Here is a 20,400-nt window from a genome sequence, read left to right on the forward strand (position 1 = left end):
ACAGCTGTCATCTCTTACCTTATGCTGTGTGCTTCAGGGCCATTTCTCCTCTGTTTTAGAGGTGATGTGCATAAGTAATCCTGTTATATGTCTGATGTGGTCCAAACACAGTGAATTATGTTTGATCAAACAAAAGAATCGTGAAATATGGAAACAATGATCGCTCCCTGTGGCTTGTACAGCACCTCTCATCAGTTGCAATACAATAACTTTTGCATAGATTATGGTGGAGACATTTTTCTTTTTTCCTATGATTACAGACATGTGCAGGAACCACCAAAATTTATTACAGCACGCTAGACCACACAGAAACCTTAAAGGTACACTTTCAAATTTGAGTTTATAAAAAAAAAATACAAAAAGCGCCTCTTTTTTTTAGATGTTTATTATAACACAGACAGCATATAAAGTTATTTTAAACACTTTCAATAGTGTTTTATGAAAATTCAAAGGTTTTTCTTTAAAAGGATACCAAATTTTTGCATCTACAGCTCTCCATGTGGATTTGGGAAGCTTTTAAATTTGTGTAGACAAAATCCCAAAATAGCAGCAGAGTTTAACTGGTAAAAACATTTGAAACCCACACATCGATGACCTTTTGATCACCAAAATAACAACACGAAAACTATTAGAATTGAAGGAAAATTTGTATTAATCTGAAAGCTTCATATACAAATGAAGACTGGATTTTGTCCCCATACAATGCATATAAACTACCTTGACATCCAACACATTCATCAAAATAACATAAAAAAATGGTAATGACTCCAATGTTGGATCCCTAGAAGGGCATCCGCTGCGTAAAAAAAACATATGCTGAAATAGTTGGCGTTCATTCCGCCTCTGAAATTGTGACTAAGCCGAAGGAAAATGACTGAATGAGTGTGCCTCGCACAGGTGAGTGGGCTTGACAAACCACCTGTAGAAAAAACTCTTTCATCTCTGACATTTAAACAAACACATGCACTGGTTTTTGCACATCTGCACCAGACATGCTCTCCCAATCAGTCCACATCTACAAAATATTTCATTCATTCATTTTCCTTCGGCTTGGTCGCTTTTTTATCAGGGGTTTTCACAGCGGAATGAACTGCCAACTATTCCAGCATATGTTTTATGCAGCCGATGCCCTTCCAGCCGCAACCCAGAACTGAGGAACACCCATACATTCTCACATTCACAAACATACTCATACACTATAAGCAATTTAGCTTTAAAACGACTGTGTGCATTAATATTGCATTAAATTAGTGTGCAGTGACTCCAAATTACTGACAATTTTCATTGCTTTCTTATAAAGGAGTCTGAGAACAAAAGCTGAATGGAAAAGTGCTCCGGCCTGAGAGAAGCCAAACAATGTTTTGGGTCCCATCTGAATGCCAGGAGGAAGTAATGATGATTGGCCCATAATCAACAGGCGCTCGGGTCACTTTCGGACATTTTCTAGGAGGCAGGACACAAGCGGCCCAAACACCAAACAGCTTTAAATGTGTTGCAGAGGAACAGATGAGGAAGTGTGTTTAAAAAAAAAAACTGCTTTTATTCTAGCTGAAATAAAACAAATAAGACTTTCTCCAGGAGAAAAAATAATATAGGAAATACTGTGAAAAATTCCTGAATCTGTTCAACATCATTTGGGAAATTAAAATAAATAAATAAATATATAAATAAAAGAAAATCACAGGAGGGCTAATAATTTTTTACTTCAACTGTATATAATACAAGCAAGCAAATCTAGTTTATTCATTCATTTTCTTTTCAGCTTAGTCCCATTAATAATCTGGGGTCCCCACAGCGGAATGAACCGCCAACTTTACTTGTATTAACTTTAATTGTATTAATTTATTATTTATTTGTATTTAATGTATTTATTTTATTGATTTATTATTTATTTCTTTATTCATTAATTAATTTAGTTAATTATTTTTTACAATTACTATTTATTTACTTACATTATATATATATATATATATATATATATATATATATATATATATATATATATATATATATATATATATATATATATTTATTTATTTATTTATTTATTTGTATTTAATTTATATGAATATATTTATTTATTTGTTTGTATTTATTGTATTTATTTAATTGATTTTTATTTATTTATTTATTTATGTTTATTTATGTATTTGTATAATTTTTTTATTATTTATTTGTATTTAATTTATGTATTTTTTATTTATTTATTTGTATTTATTGTAATTATTTTATTGATTTTTATTTATTTATTTATAAATGCTTATTTATTTATTTGTATATATTATTTAAATATTTATTTGTATTTAATTTTTTTAATTTTATTAATTTATTATTTATTTATTTGTAATAATTGTAGTTATTTTATTGATTTATTATTTATTTAATATTGTTTATTTATTCATTTGTATATATTTTTTAAATATTTATTTGTATTGAATATATATATATATATATATATATATATATATATATATATATGTATGTATGTATGTATGTATGTATTTACTTTAAATATTTTTATTTATTTGTTTGTATTTATTGTATTTCTTTTATAGATTTATTATTTATTTATTTATTACTGTTCATTTATTTATTTTTGTATATATTTGTATATATTTAATCATTGTTTATGCTCTAACATGCAAAATCATTACAATACAAACAAGCAGATAAAAAAAATATATAACACAGAATTACTTTCCTTAAAAAGTTACTAAAAAGTTACTCTTTTTAAGCAGTAATCCAACACTGTAATGCAATACTATCTGAGTTAAGTTTTCCCAGCACTGGTGTTTTGGTGGTGAGATGGGGTGACTGGGTGGAACAAACATTACAACGCCAATGAGCCCATCTGAGAAAATCACATGAGGAGACAAAAACACCCTCATTTCCTAGGACTACATTCACAATTTCACATAATCATCTGTCTCTCTCTTTCTCTAGTTTTAAAGTATAGCAAAAAAAGAAGATTTGTTTGTCAATTGCTTAATTTTGTGCAGGAACAAGCAAAAATGGCAATTTATATAAGTTGAAAAAATATAACTGAGCGAGAGCCTTGCCAAAGTGTTTCTGAAGTGTTTTTTTAATATTGGTCAAATCAACTCAATTCAATAATTAATTATTTATTGACATGACAGATGTTACAAATGTATTGCCAAAGCAATTATATAAATAAACACAGTTATTATTTTATTATTATTATTGTTGTTGTTGTTGGTAATAATAATAATAATAATAGCAATAATAATAATGATGATAATGATAATAAAAATAATAATAATAATAGTAATAACAACAACAACAACAATAATAATAATAATAACAAAAATAATAATAATAGTAATAACAACAACAACAATAATAATAATAATAAAAATAAAAATAATAATAATAATAATAATAATAATAATAATAATAATAATATTCCCAGTGATGGGTTGCGGCTGCAAGGGCATCCGCTGCGTGAATCATGTGCTGGATAAGTTGGTGGTTCATTCCGCTGTGGCGATCTCGGATTAATAGGGGGACTAAGCTGAGAAAAAAGATGAATGAATGAATAAATTAATGAATAATAATAATAATAATAATAAATCTGAATAAACTGCATTTAACAATCAACATTTTAGGATAAAACAGTAAAAATGAATAAAATTAATCAGTACATTTACAATGATTCATTTATAATGATCTAGATGTGTGTATGGTGCATGTGTGCTCTCTCCCTCTCTGTTGTCCAAATAAACCCCCACATCTCTTCTCTTCTCTTTTGTAACCTCTCACCCACTTTCCCCCCCTTATTAAAGAACAGGAGGATAAAGGCGGATGTCGTCACCCCTCGGCCTGCATTGGTATTCCCACAGAGATCTGGAAAATGCCCTCCTCTCTTTCTCTCTTCAAATGCCACCACAGCAAGTGCTGTGATGTTTTGCCTCCGGAACACTTAAAGGGACAGTTCACCCAAAAAGTGAAACTTTACTCACTATTTACTCATCCTCGAGTAGTTTCAAACCTCAGTGAGTTTCTTTCATTGCAAGAGAAGATATTTTGAGGAAAGCTGAAAATCTGTGACCGTTTGACGACCATTGTAGGAAAACAATAAATGCAATGAAAGTCAGTAGTTACAGCTTTTCAGCATTTTTCAAAATATCTTCTTTAGAGTTCAACAGAAGAAATAAACTCATAAGGTTTGAAACAAGTAAAAGCAATTTACAAAATCTACTGGTACTTCTACACTTCTGGAGATATAAGGTACCTATAATGTAAGGGAAACAGACACACACACGCACACACGCACACACAAAACAAAATGTCCCCACAAGGTCAAGATTTACTGGTATTGTTATACTTGTGGAGATATTTGGTGCCCACAATGTAAGCAATACAAGGCACACACACATACACACACCGAAAATGTCCACACAATGTCAAAATTTACTGATATTGTTATAGTTTTGGAGATATTTGGTACCCACAACGTAAGGAATACATGGCACACACACACACACACACACACAGATAAACAAAAAAGTCTCCACAATGTCAAAGTTTACTGATATTTCTATAGTTTTGGAGATATTTGGTACCCACAATGTAAGAAGTACAAGGCACACACACACACACACACACACACACACACACACACACACACACACACACACACACACAAAGTCCCCACAAGGTCAAGATTTACTTGTGGAGATATTTGGTGCCCACAATGTAAGAAGTATAAGGCGCACACACACACACACACACACACACAAAAGTCCCCACAAGGTCAAGATTTACTGGTATTGCTATTCTGGTGGAGATATTTAAAAACTTACTGGTACTGCTATACTTCTGGAGATTTTAAGTACCCACAACGTAAGAAATACAAGGTGCACACACACACACACACACACACACAGTCTCCACAATGTCAAAATTGATGGGTATTGCTATACTTGAGGACTTATGTGGTACCCACAATATAAGGAACACAAGGTACACAAACACACACACAAAAATGTCCCCACAATGTCAACATTTATTTGTATCGCTATACTTCTAGAGATATAAGGTACCTACAACGTAAAGAATACATGGCACACACACACACACACAAAACTAAATGTCCCCACAATGTCAAAATTTACTGATATTGCTACTTGTGGAGATATTTGGTGCAAACAATGTAAGGAGTACAATGCACACACACACACACACACACACACACACACACACACACACACACACACACACACACACACACTCACAAAAAACAAAATGTCCCCACAATGTCAAAATTTACTGGTATCATTATACTTGTGGAGATATGTGGTACCCACAACGTATGGAACACAAGGCACACACACAGACACACAAAAAACAAAATGTCCCCACAATGTCAAAACGTACTGGTACTGCAATACTTCTGGAGATTTTAGGTACCTACAACGTAAGGAATACAAGGCGCACACACACAACACACACACACACACACACACACACACACACACACACACACAGTCTCCACAATGTCAAAATTGACGGGTATTGCTATACTTGAGGACATATGTGGTACCCACAATGTAAGGAACACAAGGCACACAAACACACACACAAAAATGTCCCCACAATGTCAACATTTATTTGTATCGCTATACTTCTAAAGATATTAGGTACCTACAACGTAAAGAATACATGGCACACACACACACACACACACACACACACACACACAAAAAAAAACTAAATGTCCCCACAATGTCAAAATTTACTGATATTGCTACTTGTGGAGATATTTGGTGCACACAATGTAAGGAGTACAATGCACACACACACAAACACACACACACACACACACACACTTTATTCCAAAGCTTTTCTAAATTAAAAGATGCTTTCCAAACCCTACATGTGGTCAGTTTGGAGGCAAAGGTCAGCGCAGACAGAGATTTCTCTTTTGATTTGAGCATGGCTGCGCATCCCTCTCTCTGCCAAGTCGACAAAAGCTGGAGATGAATGGATTTTAGAGAGATGACATCTGAAAATGATTACGACTCCACATATGAGGACAGGCCAGTCTCTTTCTGTGCTGCGCTCCCTCATTCACGGGGGCCATTGTCAGAGGTAGACAGGCACTATTGTGTGCTTCTGGCACTCACTTGGGAACTTACACAGAACAAAACAGAGAGGGAGCGACGGAGGCTATTACTCAAACGGGTGCTAAATGAACTAAAGCGCATGTCAAAAGAAAGACATACAGATTTACAACCCGAAGAAAACTCCAGCTCTCAGACACCAGCAGATATCAACAACTCACAAAGATGGAGAGACACATATGCGCTCGTTTCAAATGACACACAACGTTGGGGATTCATCTAATTCAGCTGCATAAAACATATATTGGAATAGTTGGTGGTAGGGCTGCACGAATCACGATTATTTGAACTTAAAGTCGAGATCACATTGGCGCCAGTGGTGTAGTGGTTAGTGCGTCGACACATGCACTCCGGTGCTCGTGGCGATTTCACCTCGCGGTCCTATGCCGATCATTCCCTTCTCTCTGCTCCTCATGCTTTCCTGTCAATTCTCTCTACTGGCCTATCAAAAATAAAGGTAAAAACCCCGAAAAAATAATTATAAAAAAATAATAATAATAAAATCGAGATCACGATTTTCTCACGATTCTGTAAATGTAAAATAAAGGTTAATATTCATTCATTTTCTTGTCGGCTTAGTCCTTTTATTAATCCAGGGTTGCCACAGCGGAATGAACCGCCAACTTATCCAGCAAGTTTTTACGCAGCGGATGCCCTTTCAGCTGCAACCCATTTCTGGAAAACATCCACACACACACACTCATAAACCACGGACAATTTAGCCTACCCAATTCACCTGTACCGCATGTCTTTGTACTGTGGGGGAAACCGGAGCACCCGGAGGAAACCCACGCGAACGCAGGGAGAGCATGCAAACTCCACACAGAAACTTCAACTGAGCCAATGGTCCGAACCAGCGACCCAGCGACCTTCTTGCTGTGAGGCGACAGCACTACCTACTGCACCACTGCCTCGCCCCACTGACAATATATAATAAATAAATGTCCAGAAAGGCTGGTTTGTGAAAATGAGACATGGTGTGTGACCTTGAGGCAGCACTGAACAGACCGAGCCTCCATCCCTCACTGTTTTTCAGCCGTGTTGTCAAATGATAGAACGTGTCTCGTCTGACTAACACCCATTACTGAAGAACACCACTGGAGTGGGATTTTCACTTGCAGCAACAGGAAGCAAATACCTTGCGATTGCGATCCCAGGGTGTTGTTACTTCCGGCGTAGAGCAGTTAAACCACATTTTAGTTGGTTTAAAAGTCGTAAAATGCTGCTAATGAAAAGAGGTGTCATAAAACAGGTTGCAGTTCAAAGAAAGCCCAGGCAGCTGGATGATTCCAAGCTCCCGTGCAGGTAATCTTTCGTCAAGGGTCATTCTGACACACACAGCTGAAAAGTTGTTGTGACAGAAGAGGCTACTTGAAAGAATTGGGAAATGCCTTGAGCGCAGTTTTGTTGTGCTTCTGACATGAAAGATATCTCAGATGTGTCTCTTTGCTGAGAGGTGTGCCTTTGTTTTTAGAAGCGACCAGATTTTTTTGATTTGACGCATGATAAAGAGAGTGAAAACAAAACCAATTTTAAACTGCGAAAGAACTGATGGCAGACCACATGGGAAAGCTAGGTTACTGCCGGAAGTGGTGCTAGTGAGACCAGCAGGGGGCACTCAAGCTGCGATCTGTCTGGGTCCTAACGCTCCAGTATAGTAAAGGGGACTCTATACTACTCAGTGAGCGCCGTCTTTCAGATGAGACGTTAAACTGAGGTCCTGACTCTCTATTGTCTGTAAAATCCCATGGCACTTCTTGTTAAGGAGTAGGGGTGTAATCCCAGTGTCCTGGGCAAATTCCCTCTGTTAAAAATCCCAGGATGTAAAGTAGGGTTTTAACCCTGGCATTCCTGGCCAAATTTGCCCACTGGCCTCTGTCCATCGTGGCCTCCTAACCATCCCCATATCATAACTGGCTTCATCACTCTGTCTCCTCTCCACCAATCAGCTAGTGTGTGTCGGGGGGTCTGGCGCAGTATGGCTGTCATCGTTTCATCCAGATGGATGCTGCACACTGGAGGCGGATGAGGAGATTCCCCCCAAAAATGTGTAAAGTGCTTTGAAAGTCCAGAAAAAAGCGCTATATAAATGTAAGGAATTATTATTGTTATAAATCTAATTTGGACTTAAAACTGTCAAGGTGCAAAACACTTATGCTGCGTTCACACCAGACACGGAACGCGCGTCAAACGCGAGTGATTTACATGTTAAGTCAATGCAAACGCGCGAATAGACATCCTGCGCTGCGATACGCGTAAATGGCGCAGCAAGAATGACGGGAATTGCGCAAATGGCGCGATATACGCAAATGACGCTGCGCGAATTGAGCGTTTTGTGCGTTTGATGCGCGTTTCGTGCGAATTGCTTGAGTTCGAAAGTCTGAACTTCAGCGAACATTTGCGCCGCGTTAACCAATCAGGAGCTTGCTCTTGTCGGGGCGTGATTGTGACGTACACCTGTTGTTGGAGTCCCGGGGGAAATCCTCCAGCCAACACCGACAACAGTTCATCAAACTGGGCTGGACTCAGTCAGAAGCACCGCTGAAAGCCTCCATCATCCAGGTTCAGTTTCTGGAGGAGTTTATGAGCTTACAAAACTGCATGCACCTCTGAAATGATCTATTGGACTCAGACACGGCCCTAAACGTATTGACGCTGTTTTCAGCTTTCATAAAGCACATAAGCACAGTTATTTTCTCAATAAAATCCATGTTAGCCATTTAGCTATGAAGCTAGAGTCACCGGGCAGACAGAAGACCTGCCCATCACACGAATCCGCGTCTGTTCTGAAGTGAATTTGACGCGCGAATGAAGCGGATTTGACGTGCGAATGAAGCGGGGTTTGACACGTGAATGAAGCGAGTAAACTCAAATGTTCACATGGCTATTTACACACAAATAGCGCAATTTATCCGCGCGTTCCGCGTCTGGTGTGAACGCAGCATCAGTCTGTAACACATTATGAGTGAGTGAAAACCTCTGCAGATATTCTGGTGTCATTTTACCACCATTAGTGTTTACTTTTACCTCTATATTCACCTTCCAGCCAGTAGCACAACAGCAACTACTGGGGAGGCGGGGCTAAAGATAGTATTGCCCCATCTAACTGGTCAAATTTAGATAAACTAACAATGCATAAAATAAATGTATTTTATCACTGGTCTGCGATATGTAAATTGCATGAACTATTATCACGATAACTATAATTTAGCGATATATTATGTATATGATAGCGATATAAAATGTGTAAAGTGCTTTGAGGGTCCAGAAAAGCGCTATATAAATGTAAGGAATTATTATTATTATCATTATTGACATCCAGTGTACTTTATTTCCTACTGTGAAAGTCGATGGGTACCAGCAACCAGTTTATGTTTAACAGAAGAAACAAACCACATGACAGAGTAAATATTGAGGTGAACTATCTCTTTAAGTTTAAGATTTTGTGACTAAACGGTCCTACCTGTAAACATAACATTGCCTGTAGAGCTTACAATGGCAACAAGTTCAGCGCTCTGGAACAACGGGCACATTGTTAAACTAATGATATTCAGCAATCAGGAGGAACATCAGTTCCCAAGTTTGTAAGGTAAAACCTAAGCAGTTACTGAAGGAATGCAGGTGAGGGAAAGTGATGATCAGTTGTGTGGGGATGGATGGAGTTAATGAAGAAAACCTGCATCTCACTAGTCGGAGCTGCTCCGCCACAGCTGAAATCTACCAGCATTTGGCGGGTTGGCGGGTGTTAATGTCAAGCCCTGATTATATGCAGGGCTTTACATTAACACCCGTCAACCCACCAACTTGACTGTTGCATAAAAATAATAGGTTCAATAACAAAATGGTATTAAATAAACGAGTTAAATATATTTTTAATGAAATTAAATTGAAAGAGGACTGAAACCAGCTCAAATGTTCTTTAATAAAACATGTTACAGTGATGTACATGTGTACAAATATGCCATGTCCGAAAAAGCCTTTTTAGAGATGTTTTGACAGTCACCGTACAAGCAAAAAGCTTACTTTAAAAAATGCAGCATAGATTCATCCTATTTGGCATTTTAAATTCTTTTGAACACATGTGGGTGCTGCTTGTCAATCAGACAACGCTTCTGTGTTCGTTCTTGCTGTCAATTGTGGGAAAAATGATCAATGAAAAGTTTATGATGAACTTTTGAGTTTCACTCAACTCAAACACAGAGCATAATATTAAGACAGAATGTCTCCCCTGTGCTGCTGTGAAGGCTGTTAGATTAGATATGTGTGTGTGTGTGTGTGTGTGTGCAGGGACAGCCCTTACGGGCTCTCGTTATAATCAATATGTAGATTCCAGTCAAACTGAATACATTCTTACATCAACAACACATGGCAAGCAACGCGTTGATAATAACAAATAATCATATTAGATTACAAACAACCCAACAAGGGGCGAAGCAGTGGCGCAGTAGGTAGTGCTGTTGCCTCACAGCAAGAAGGTTGCTGGTTCGATCCTCAGCTCAGATGGCGATTCTGTGTGGAGTTTGCATGTTCTCCCTGTGTTCGCATGGGTTTCCTCCGGGTGCTTCGGTTTCCCCCACAGTCCAAAGACATGCGGTACAGGTGAATTGGGTAGGCTAAATTGTCCATTGTGTGTGTGTGTGTTTGTGTGTGAATGTGTGTGTGGATGTTTCCGAGAGATGGGTTGCGGCTGGAAGGGCATCCGCTGCATAAAAACTTGCTGGATAAGTTGGCGGTTCATTCCGCTGTGGCGACCCCGGATTAATGAAGGGACTAAGCTGACAAGAAAATGAATGAATGAATGACAACCCAACAAGTTGTTTAGCATGTGTGCATCGCTCCTGTTATGTTTACACATGAAATATTTTTTCTTGAGGTGATTTTAAGCAAAATACACAATGGCACTCAATCAAACATATCTACAATGATGAGGAACATTGTTACCTACTGAGTTATTAATGCGCAGCAATACCACATGAAGAAAGAATGGTGTTTGAAGGAATAAACAATGTGAATAGAGATCCATTATAGTGCACTGGACAAGTCTGAACAAGTTCCGCCCACGCATACGCGAGGCAGACAGGTCTGTACAATTACGTAAAATATCGGCAGATAGACATCGGATCGATAACGATAATCTTAAAAATAGCATTTATCGGCCGATAACGATATGGCCACCGATATATCGTTCATCCCTAATTTTTTTCGATTGTCTACAGAACAAACAAATATACAATGATTAGCCTAATTACCCTAACTTGCCTAATTAACCCAGTAAAGCCGTTAAATGTCACTTTAAGCTTAATACTGGTATCTTGAAAAAATATCTAGTGTAATATTACTGTCATCATGGCAAAGATAAAAGAAATCCGTTATTAGAAAGGAGTTATTAAAATTATTATGATTAGAAATGTGCTGAAATAAATCTTCTTTCCAGGGGGCTAATAATTCAGGAGGTTAATAATTCTGACTTTAACTTTACATTCCTTTGCTTCAAAATCAAAGTTTGAAATGTTGTGATTCAACCCTCAGCTGGTTGCTTTGGCTTTTTTTAATATGCCTATGGGAAAATGAATGGGGGAAACTCTGAACCAACGTGTGTGGGGGGAGGGGTGTGTGTCCACTAATGCACTCTATTAAGTCTCCTAAGTAACGTAATGTAATGAGGTCTCTGAAATGGCAGGTTGACAGGATGTGATGTCATATGAAGTGGGTTTTGGAAGTGGCAGGGAATGGGATCCCAGCGCCTGTCCAATGGTTAATGAATGAGAAATGAGGGGGGGTATGGACGAGTGAATGGTCCGGGTGTTCTCCGGCTGTGATTCCCCAATGAAGCATGAAGAACACACAATCACACTCAAAAGGCTTGGAGAGTGGAGGGAACTGGGAATGGGGAGGGTGTTGCATCACAACAGACAAAATGAACTGTCTGGGAGCAGAAGAGAAATGAGGGAAGGCAGTGACGTTCATTATGACGCTTAGTGGTGTAAAGTAAGAAGTTTCGAATACTCAGGCTGATTTCACACCTAGACGTTTTGTATAAGAACCTGGCGTGTTAAGCCTGGTTTACACTTCTGCGTCAAGTGACCGGCGTAACCCACGGTGCATGCAATGCACGTAGCTGTGCATTTATTCTTCTGTCTCTGTTGGTCTGCATTAACACTTCCGAAATGCTAGTTGGCAGTGAGGTGTAAATGTTCCTCTGTGTCGAGTTTCTTCGCTGGTGTTTTGCTTTTCCTGAACACTTCCTGAATGTAAAAGTGGCTCAAACTCGCTCATTTTGAGGCGGGAACCGGCAGACGTGCAACAACTTTAACTATGAGGTAAACACAAAATAAAACTTTCCGTTCTGAGCTATATATATATATATATATATATATATATATATATATATATATATATATATATATATATATATATATATATATATATATTTATTTTATTTTATTATTTTTTTTTTTTTTGGTTTGCATCGCACCTCCTGCGATGTGACTATCGCGGATGCGCACATCGCGATTTCGATGCTGTAACGATGTATCGTGCAGCCCTACCGTAGGGTTTATTTTAAAGTTGAATTGCAGCCATATGTACTTCTGGGTACATAATTCATGATCTCCAGAAATGTATATAGGGCTACGTTTTCAGAATGAGCCTATGTTAGTTACATGTAATACAGCAAAAACTGTACAATAACAATCACAATAACAGAAATGTTTCCTGCAGGGACAACTCACCTCATCCTACAGGTTGTTGTTTGTGTGTGTGTAACTCCCAAACTATGACTCACTTAAATCATTCTCCCTACCAACAACAGCAACAAGACTGTAAAAAACACACCACTGAATTCTGGATGGTGTGAATGTGTAACATCAGAACAATTTTATTCTGCATGACTGGACACGCCACACACACACACACACACACAAGGAAAACTTCTAAAGCCTCGCCAGTTATCTGCGGGCAAAACTGGCAGCGCGTCTCAACAGCAGTTTCTGGCAAAGTTTTCTCTGTGATTATGTTCTTGAAGTAGTACAGCAAGTGAATACACACCCTAATGACCGAATCAGTAGATAAAATTACAGAAAATAAAATAAAAATGTCTATTTGATCTCATGCCGACAGCAGGTCCAACCCAATACAAACTGGATAAAAAAAAATAGCTAAAAGAATTGCTTGAATACTAGGGGGCCTATCATACACCCGACGAAATAAGGCGCAATACATGCATGATGCGATTCGGTGCTATTTTCAGACCAGCACAACAGACATTTTCACGTTTCGCCCCACGTTGTTTAAATAGCAAATTTATTTGCACCTCTTTGTGGATATATATATATATATATATATATATAGTCAAATAAATAAATAATTAAATAAATAAATAAATATAAGGATAGCCTAAAACCCAAAAAGTTAAGGTAACTCAAACCATTTGAGGAAACTGATTGCAACAAACCACTTAAGTTCAAAAACGAATCCTAATGAGTGCTGTGAACTTAATCCATTTAAGTAAAACAAAGCAATTTCAGAACAGTTAAACCCAATAAATGAAGAGAACTCAAACCAACTGAGTACTGTAAAACCCAATAAGATAAGGCAACTCAACCCGTTTTGGCAACTCAACATGACGACCTGAAGGTTGTATTCACGTTAAACCACCGTTGGGGAGCTAAACAAACTAAAAGTCGAACTCGAAATAAGAAAACGAGCGAATGATGCACGAATGAATAAATGAAGTGGAGTCCATTGATAAACTTGAAAACTTATTTCGTTAATCAAAAAAAGAGTAGTCAAAAACTGCAACGTTTATTTACATGTGCTTAGAATCTGTCTGGAGTGATGTTGCTGCATAATCTGAGACATGGGGAACCTGTAAAATAGTTGCATTTCATTAAACTGGACAGCTGCGCCTTTTTAAAAGGCCAGATATTCAATAAACATTTTTATCCTGACACTAAAAGTTCTTCTACACAACTTGACAAAAGTCTTGTCGTTAATCTCAGTTGTAAGAGAAACAAAAAATAACTTTACTTCAAGTTGATCATTTAGAAAAGTGTCAGAAGGTCGATTTAGGGCCAGACGGAATCTGCGGATGTTTTTTGCTATTTCTGCGCAGAATTTTGGTAAAAATCAGCGTATTTCTGCGTAATTATTTTGAGAGTATCCAGCGGAGTATCATAACTTAGACCTTAATATATTAAATAAAAAGTAAATTACTGAATAAAAACTGAATGAATTCAGATTTACACATTTACACAAGTAAATAAACAGAATTAATGATGAGCTAAAAATCTGCAGAAATCTGCGGAATTCTGCGGAAAATCTGCGAAAAATCTGCGGAATTCTGCGCGCGCAGATTCCGTGTGGGCCTAGATGAGTCATCTGTTGATCTGCATCCAAATCATCACAGATACTGCAGAAGACCTACTGGAAAAGGCATGGAGCCAAGATTCTCACAGAAATTAGTCAATTTTCGTTTGAGGAAACCGATTGCTACAAACCATTTGAGTAAAAAAATTAATCTATGAGTTCTGTGAACTTGCTCCATTTAATTGGAAGTAATGAATGAGGTATTTACTTAAATCATTACCTTCAGCACTGAGTTCAAAACTCTTTTCAAATGAGTAGAATTCACTTTCAGTAAAATTTGAGTTAACTACACTCATTTCATTTGCTAAAGTTGACTGTTGGGTTTTACAGTGTACGTAATGTCTGAATGCCATTAAAATACAAATAGTACAACAAATACAAAAGTTACTGTAGTACATTGATGGTAGCTACCACATATCTTGATATGTCACGGTGTGACTCTTAGATTGAGGTAAAGTTGGTTTTGTATTCGCACATTCGTTCAGGGACAGCTAATAGTACAAGCAAAGTCCCTGTAATGTGTGTTTTGTAGTCATTGCTTCTTCCGTATTGCATGTTTTGAAGACTACCATGGTACATCGTTAAATTTATTGTAGTACCATGTACTCACTGCCCTGCTGAAAAAAATCCTGCTTAAACAATCCTAGGATGGTTGCCTGGTTTTAGAAGGGGTTTGGCCACTTCCGGGCTGGTTTCCAGCCATTTCCAGCCTGGTTTTAGCTGTGCAGCTAAACCCAGCTTGACCAGCCTAGCCAGGCTGGGAGCCCAGCCAAAACCAGCTATGTCCAGGATGGTCAAGCTGGTTTAAGATGGTTTTAGCTGGTCACTTTTCAGCCTGACCAGCTAAGACCAGGCTGGTAATGGCTGGAAACCAGCCTGGAAGTGTCCAAAACCCCTCTAGTACCAGGCTGGTCGACCAGCTAAAGCCAGCCAACCATCCTAGGCTGGTTTAAGCTGGATTTTTCAGCAGGGTGAGTAAAGTTAATATACAATATAGAGGTAAAGTTGGTATTATATTTTCATATTATATTTGAATGATATAATTTCATAAAAGTATTATTTGCAAGCTCTAAATAGTGAAATTATATTAGAATCAAATAACTATCAAAGTACAAAATTGTTCACAGTCAAATAAACAGTGTTAATGTTGTTTTCAAGTAACTTGCATGATAATTGAGATCAAATATTCAAAGTAACATGGTAAACAATATAGAGACTTCTAGATGAACGAATGTGCGCATATAAAACCAACTTTACCTCTATATACACAATGACGTTTGAAAACCTGAAGGTCTCACCTCTACATGCGTGTTGTTAAAATGTTTATTTAATGATCAAGCATTGGCGAATTACAAGGTAATCGTATTAATAACTTCTTACAGACGTAATGTTTTATTATCTTGACTAATGAAGTGTTTTCCGTTTACTCGGAGCGCGCCTCTACGTGTTTACAAAATACGTGCACGTGTCACGCGCTGAAGCCGAACTATAAATCAAATTGGACGACATAATTTCACATAAAAACATTTCAGTCACTCAAGATGACGACCTGAAGGTTGTATTCACGTTAAACCACCGATGGGAAGCTAAACAAACTAAATGTCGAACTAAAAATAAGAAAACGAGCGAATGATGAATGAATGAATGAAGTGGAGTCCATTGATAAACTTGGAAACCTTTTCAGTCAATCAAAATCCATCAGAGTAGTCAAAAACTGCGACGTTTGTTTACATAAAATCGCTACATATGCGACATACATAGTTAGTGTGAGCTTAAAGAAACAGGCTCTTACCTGTGTGAGTGTGTGAAATCTGGGTCACCCGTCCTCCAAAAGTTCCTCTATTCTCCTCAGACTGCAGTAAATCCCCGCGGGACCCCAGAGCCAGTGTTCAGTCCCTCACAAACACGCCCTCGCTCCCCCTCCAGCGTCAGCCTGTCCTGGGACAAACCTTAACAAACCTCTCACACTATTCACTATACTTCCTCGTTCATACGCTTAAATCAACATTTTGTTTATTTGTTTCCTTATTTTGTAATTGTAACCGGGAAATGATTTGCATGTCACGTAAGTTTTGTTAATTAGCTATTGGAGGGCTGGAAATTACTCATATTAAATGTAATAATTGGTACATCAGAAGAAATTTTGTTAATACATCCAGCTTGTACCTGAAAGCTTTTTATAAATGGAAATTAAATTGCACGGTTCTCTCCACCATTAAAATCTGGCCTGGTATTAACAAGTTTTAGTGCTTTCAATAAGATGAAAGAACTTTATTTTAAAATCTTTCATATTTACTATGCCTGTAATTCTTTACAGTCTAAGTTTAATATAAACAATTCTTTGCAATGCTCATTCTGTAATTCTAACCTGGAAACAACAGCGCGTTTATTTTTAAAATGCAATTATGTAGAAAAATTTTGGACAGAAATATCTTGGCTTCTCAGCTTACAAAAAACCTTTTGATTTTAAGACAATTAATTTACTGTTTTTTAATTGGGGGTCAGATTGTAAGAAATTGGACTATAAGTTAAAAATGTGAACTCTTTGTGGCCTTTTCCATCTCCACAAATGCAGAGTTATTCAGTGTTTGCCTAATTTAAGAACATTTTGTATTGACTTGAAACTTTATTATGAGTCTGACTTATCGCATAGGAAAGCTGCTAAATAACTGAACTGCTGAAAAAATAATCATTATAATCATTAACTTTAAGTTATCAGATCCCTCTGGTACGCCTATGTAACATTCCTAATAATTCAAGTATAGTTTGAGATGTTTATGTTTTAATTCTTCTGATATATATTTATTTCTTAATTCAGTTTTCTTTAAGTAATTGTTTTTCTTTCATCAATTTTTTTCTTTTTCCTTATCAAAAAATTATTTTCCTTACAATTTTAGCACAAATTAATGTTTTTTGTATTCCCTGTTACTTATGTTAATAAAAAAAAGAAAAGAAAAAAGAAAGTTTTTATTATAATCCAATACTCCCCGTATTCATCACACACAATATGCTTCTGCACATACATTCTGTCATGTCCCGTTTTATTTGCAAATATATTTTATTTGCCATTTAGTAATAACAAAAATTAACATTTTCATGACAAAGCTGACAATTGGTATTTTGCTTAAAATGATCCTGATTACAAACTAAAATATTAGATTCTTTTGATATTATATTTCACTATTGGGCATTTCTCATTGGGACAGCTAATAAAATATATTTCTTTTCAATGCAATTCTTTGACAATGTCATCATAGTGGGTTGTATCCTTAAAATGAGTTCACAAGTAATCTAAACTTTCCAAAACTTTTGAATCTAAAAGAAAAATATCTTTATAATTCTTCAAAATGTTTTCCATATGAAATAAATGCTTCAGGAATCTTCCACCATTGCATATCGGCACATTTGAAGTGCAATGTAAGTCCATTGCTTGCATTGGTTTTCAGCTTAACACCCATCTGAAAAATAAATGCAAAACACAATAAGTTTCCAAAATTTAAGCCTCAATATTGTTTCCCAGTACCGGGTAGCAGCACGGTATCCGCTGCGAAAAACATATCCTGGAATAGTTGGCGGTTCATTCCGCTGTGATGACCATCTGATAAGTAAGGGACTGAAGTCGAATGAACAAGTCCCAATATTTTTTCCCAGTTTACATCATCCATCACTGTGGCAAAACTCAAAAGTCTATATCCCAGCCAGAATCATCCAATGGTGTTGCTTCAGTGTAGGTTTCTGTCGGGAGTGATGTTCCTCCATAATCCGAGACATGGGGAACCTGTAAAACAGTTGCATTTCTTTAAACTGGACAGCTGCGCCTTTTTAAAAGGCCAGATATTCAAAAAACATTTCTATTTAACACTAAAAGTTCTTCTACACTACTTGACAATCTCAGTTTAAGAGCAACAAATAATAACTTCTAGTTGATCATTTGGAAAAGTAGCAGAAGGTCGATTTTTCAGCTGAATCATCTGTTGATCTGCATCCCAATCATCACCAATACTGCAGAAGACCTACTGGAACCAGCATGGAGCCAAGATTCTCACAAAAATCAGTCGATTTTCAAGGAAAAATCTTGGTTTGGGGTTACATTCAGTATTGGGCCGTGTGAATGATCTGCAGAGTGGACGGCAACATCAACAGCCTGAGGTATCAAGACATTTGTGCTGCCCATTACATTACAAACCACAGGAGAGGGACAATTCTCCAGCAGGATAGCGCTCCTTCTCATACTTCAGCCTCCACATCAAAGCACCTGAAAGCAAATAAGGTCAAGCTGCTTCTGGATTGGCCAGACCAGTCACCAGACATAAACATTATTGAACATGTCTGGGCTAAGATTAAAGGGAGGGCATTGAAGATGAATCCAAAGAGTCTTGATGAACTCTGGGAGTCCTGTAAGAACGCTTTCTTTGCCATTCCAGATGACTATTAATAAGTGATTTAGATGTATGGATGCAGTCCTCCAAGCTCATGATGGAGTCAGACACAATATTCATTCTGTCTCCACTGCAGCAGGACTTTATATTCTATACTGGACATTATTTCTGTTCAGTGACAAGACTTTTGTCTGAGCAAAGTCAGAGCTTACTGTCCTAATGAAATCATTAAAAATCAAGGCATCATCATATTTTATTTTGGTCAAATAAGCGTAATCTAGAGGCCTTTGCCTTTCATATAAGCCACTTCTGATACCAAATGATCAACTAGAAGTCAAGTTATTATATGTTGTTCCCTAAAACTTGGATAGGCGACAAGACTTTTGTCAGGTAGTGTAGATAGCAGACAAAAAGCAATAGCTAAGAGTGTCTCTTTAAACTTATTCACAAAGCTGCTAAGAGAAAAAAGTTACAGTCTTGAAGACAGAGTTCACCTCAAAAAACCGTCTCATTTACTCACATGTGACTTGTTCCAAACCTGTTGGAGTTGTTTTGTTGTGTTAACCACACAAAAAAAGATATTTGAAGAATGTTGGAAACCGGTATCTATTGACTTCCATAGTAGAAAATACAAGTAGTATGGAAGTCTACGGTTACTGATTTTTCCAACATTCGAAATGTCTTGTTTTGTGTTCAACACAACAAAAGAACTCAAACTGGCTTAGTAAAAAGTCAAAGATGAGTAAACGATGACAGAATTAAACATTTTTGTTGAACTATTCCTTAAAATTAAGAGTAAGGCGAGGGTTGCCAGTGTTGCTGTGAATGCTGTCATCACGATTACAACTATGCAGGCTGGCTATCAGAGATTTACTCATAGAAACATTATAGAGCACAATCATTTATTCACCACATTAAAATAACATTTAAATAACTCCTAACATTTCACAGATTTAGCAGCTAGTGCTAAAAAGCTTTGTAAGATCATTTTAAAGCAAAAGTTTAGAAGTCCTTAATATAAGTCTAACATGGCCGTTAGTTTTATGATTTTATCCAAAAATTTCAAGTTACTAGACTTTTAAGCTAGAGTTTTACCATGTTTGAATGCATTCAGTCAATCTTCAGGTCTGGTAGGAGCACTTTTAGCTTAGCTTAGCATAGATCATTGAATTGGATTAGACCATTAGCATCTCGCTCAAAAATGACCAAAGACTTTAGATAATGTTCTTTTTTTATAGCTTGACTCTTATATTGTGTACTAAGACAGACAGAAAATGAAAGGTTGCTATTTTCTATGCCCATATGGCTACCCAGCCGGCACACGACCGACCTTCAACGTTGAAATATGGTTGAAATAAGGTCAGATGTGTTTTGAACGTTGAAATAATGTTGATAGAACGTTTAATGTTGAACGGTTGAAAAACAGCCTGCATATGACAAGGCTTCAACGTTGAAATGTGGTTGAAAATACGTCAGTAGTTGCTTTAATGTTGAAACAATGTTGAATGATA

The 20,400-nt window shown here is 37.0% G+C and overlaps 2 protein-coding genes across 2 annotated transcripts in view; both read right to left on the bottom strand.

Moving 5' to 3' along the window:
• Window positions 1-16,365, bottom strand: part of acsl2 (acyl-CoA synthetase long chain family member 2) — a 49,411-nt gene extending 33,046 nt beyond the window's left edge. Inside the window, exon 1 of the mRNA XM_087265438.1 lies at window positions 16,303-16,365. The gene's annotated coding sequence lies outside the window, so the exon portion shown is untranslated. The remainder of the gene's footprint in view (window positions 1-16,302) is intronic.
• Window positions 16,366-17,534: 1,169 nt separating this feature from the next.
• prkg1l (protein kinase cGMP-dependent 1, like) overlaps window positions 17,535-20,400 on the bottom strand; it is a 54,664-nt gene continuing 51,798 nt past the window's right edge. Inside the window, exon 20 of the mRNA XM_087265448.2 lies at window positions 17,535-18,288. Within this exon, the coding sequence (XP_087121574.1) occupies window positions 18,190-18,288 (99 nt within the window). The 3' untranslated portion in view covers window positions 17,535-18,189. The remainder of the gene's footprint in view (window positions 18,289-20,400) is intronic.

This window comes from Danio rerio, chromosome 8, assembly GCF_052040795.2.
Source record: "Danio rerio strain M-AB ecotype USA chromosome 8, GRCz13ab, whole genome shotgun sequence".
NCBI classification, from domain to species: Eukaryota; Metazoa; Chordata; class Actinopteri; order Cypriniformes; family Danionidae; genus Danio; species Danio rerio.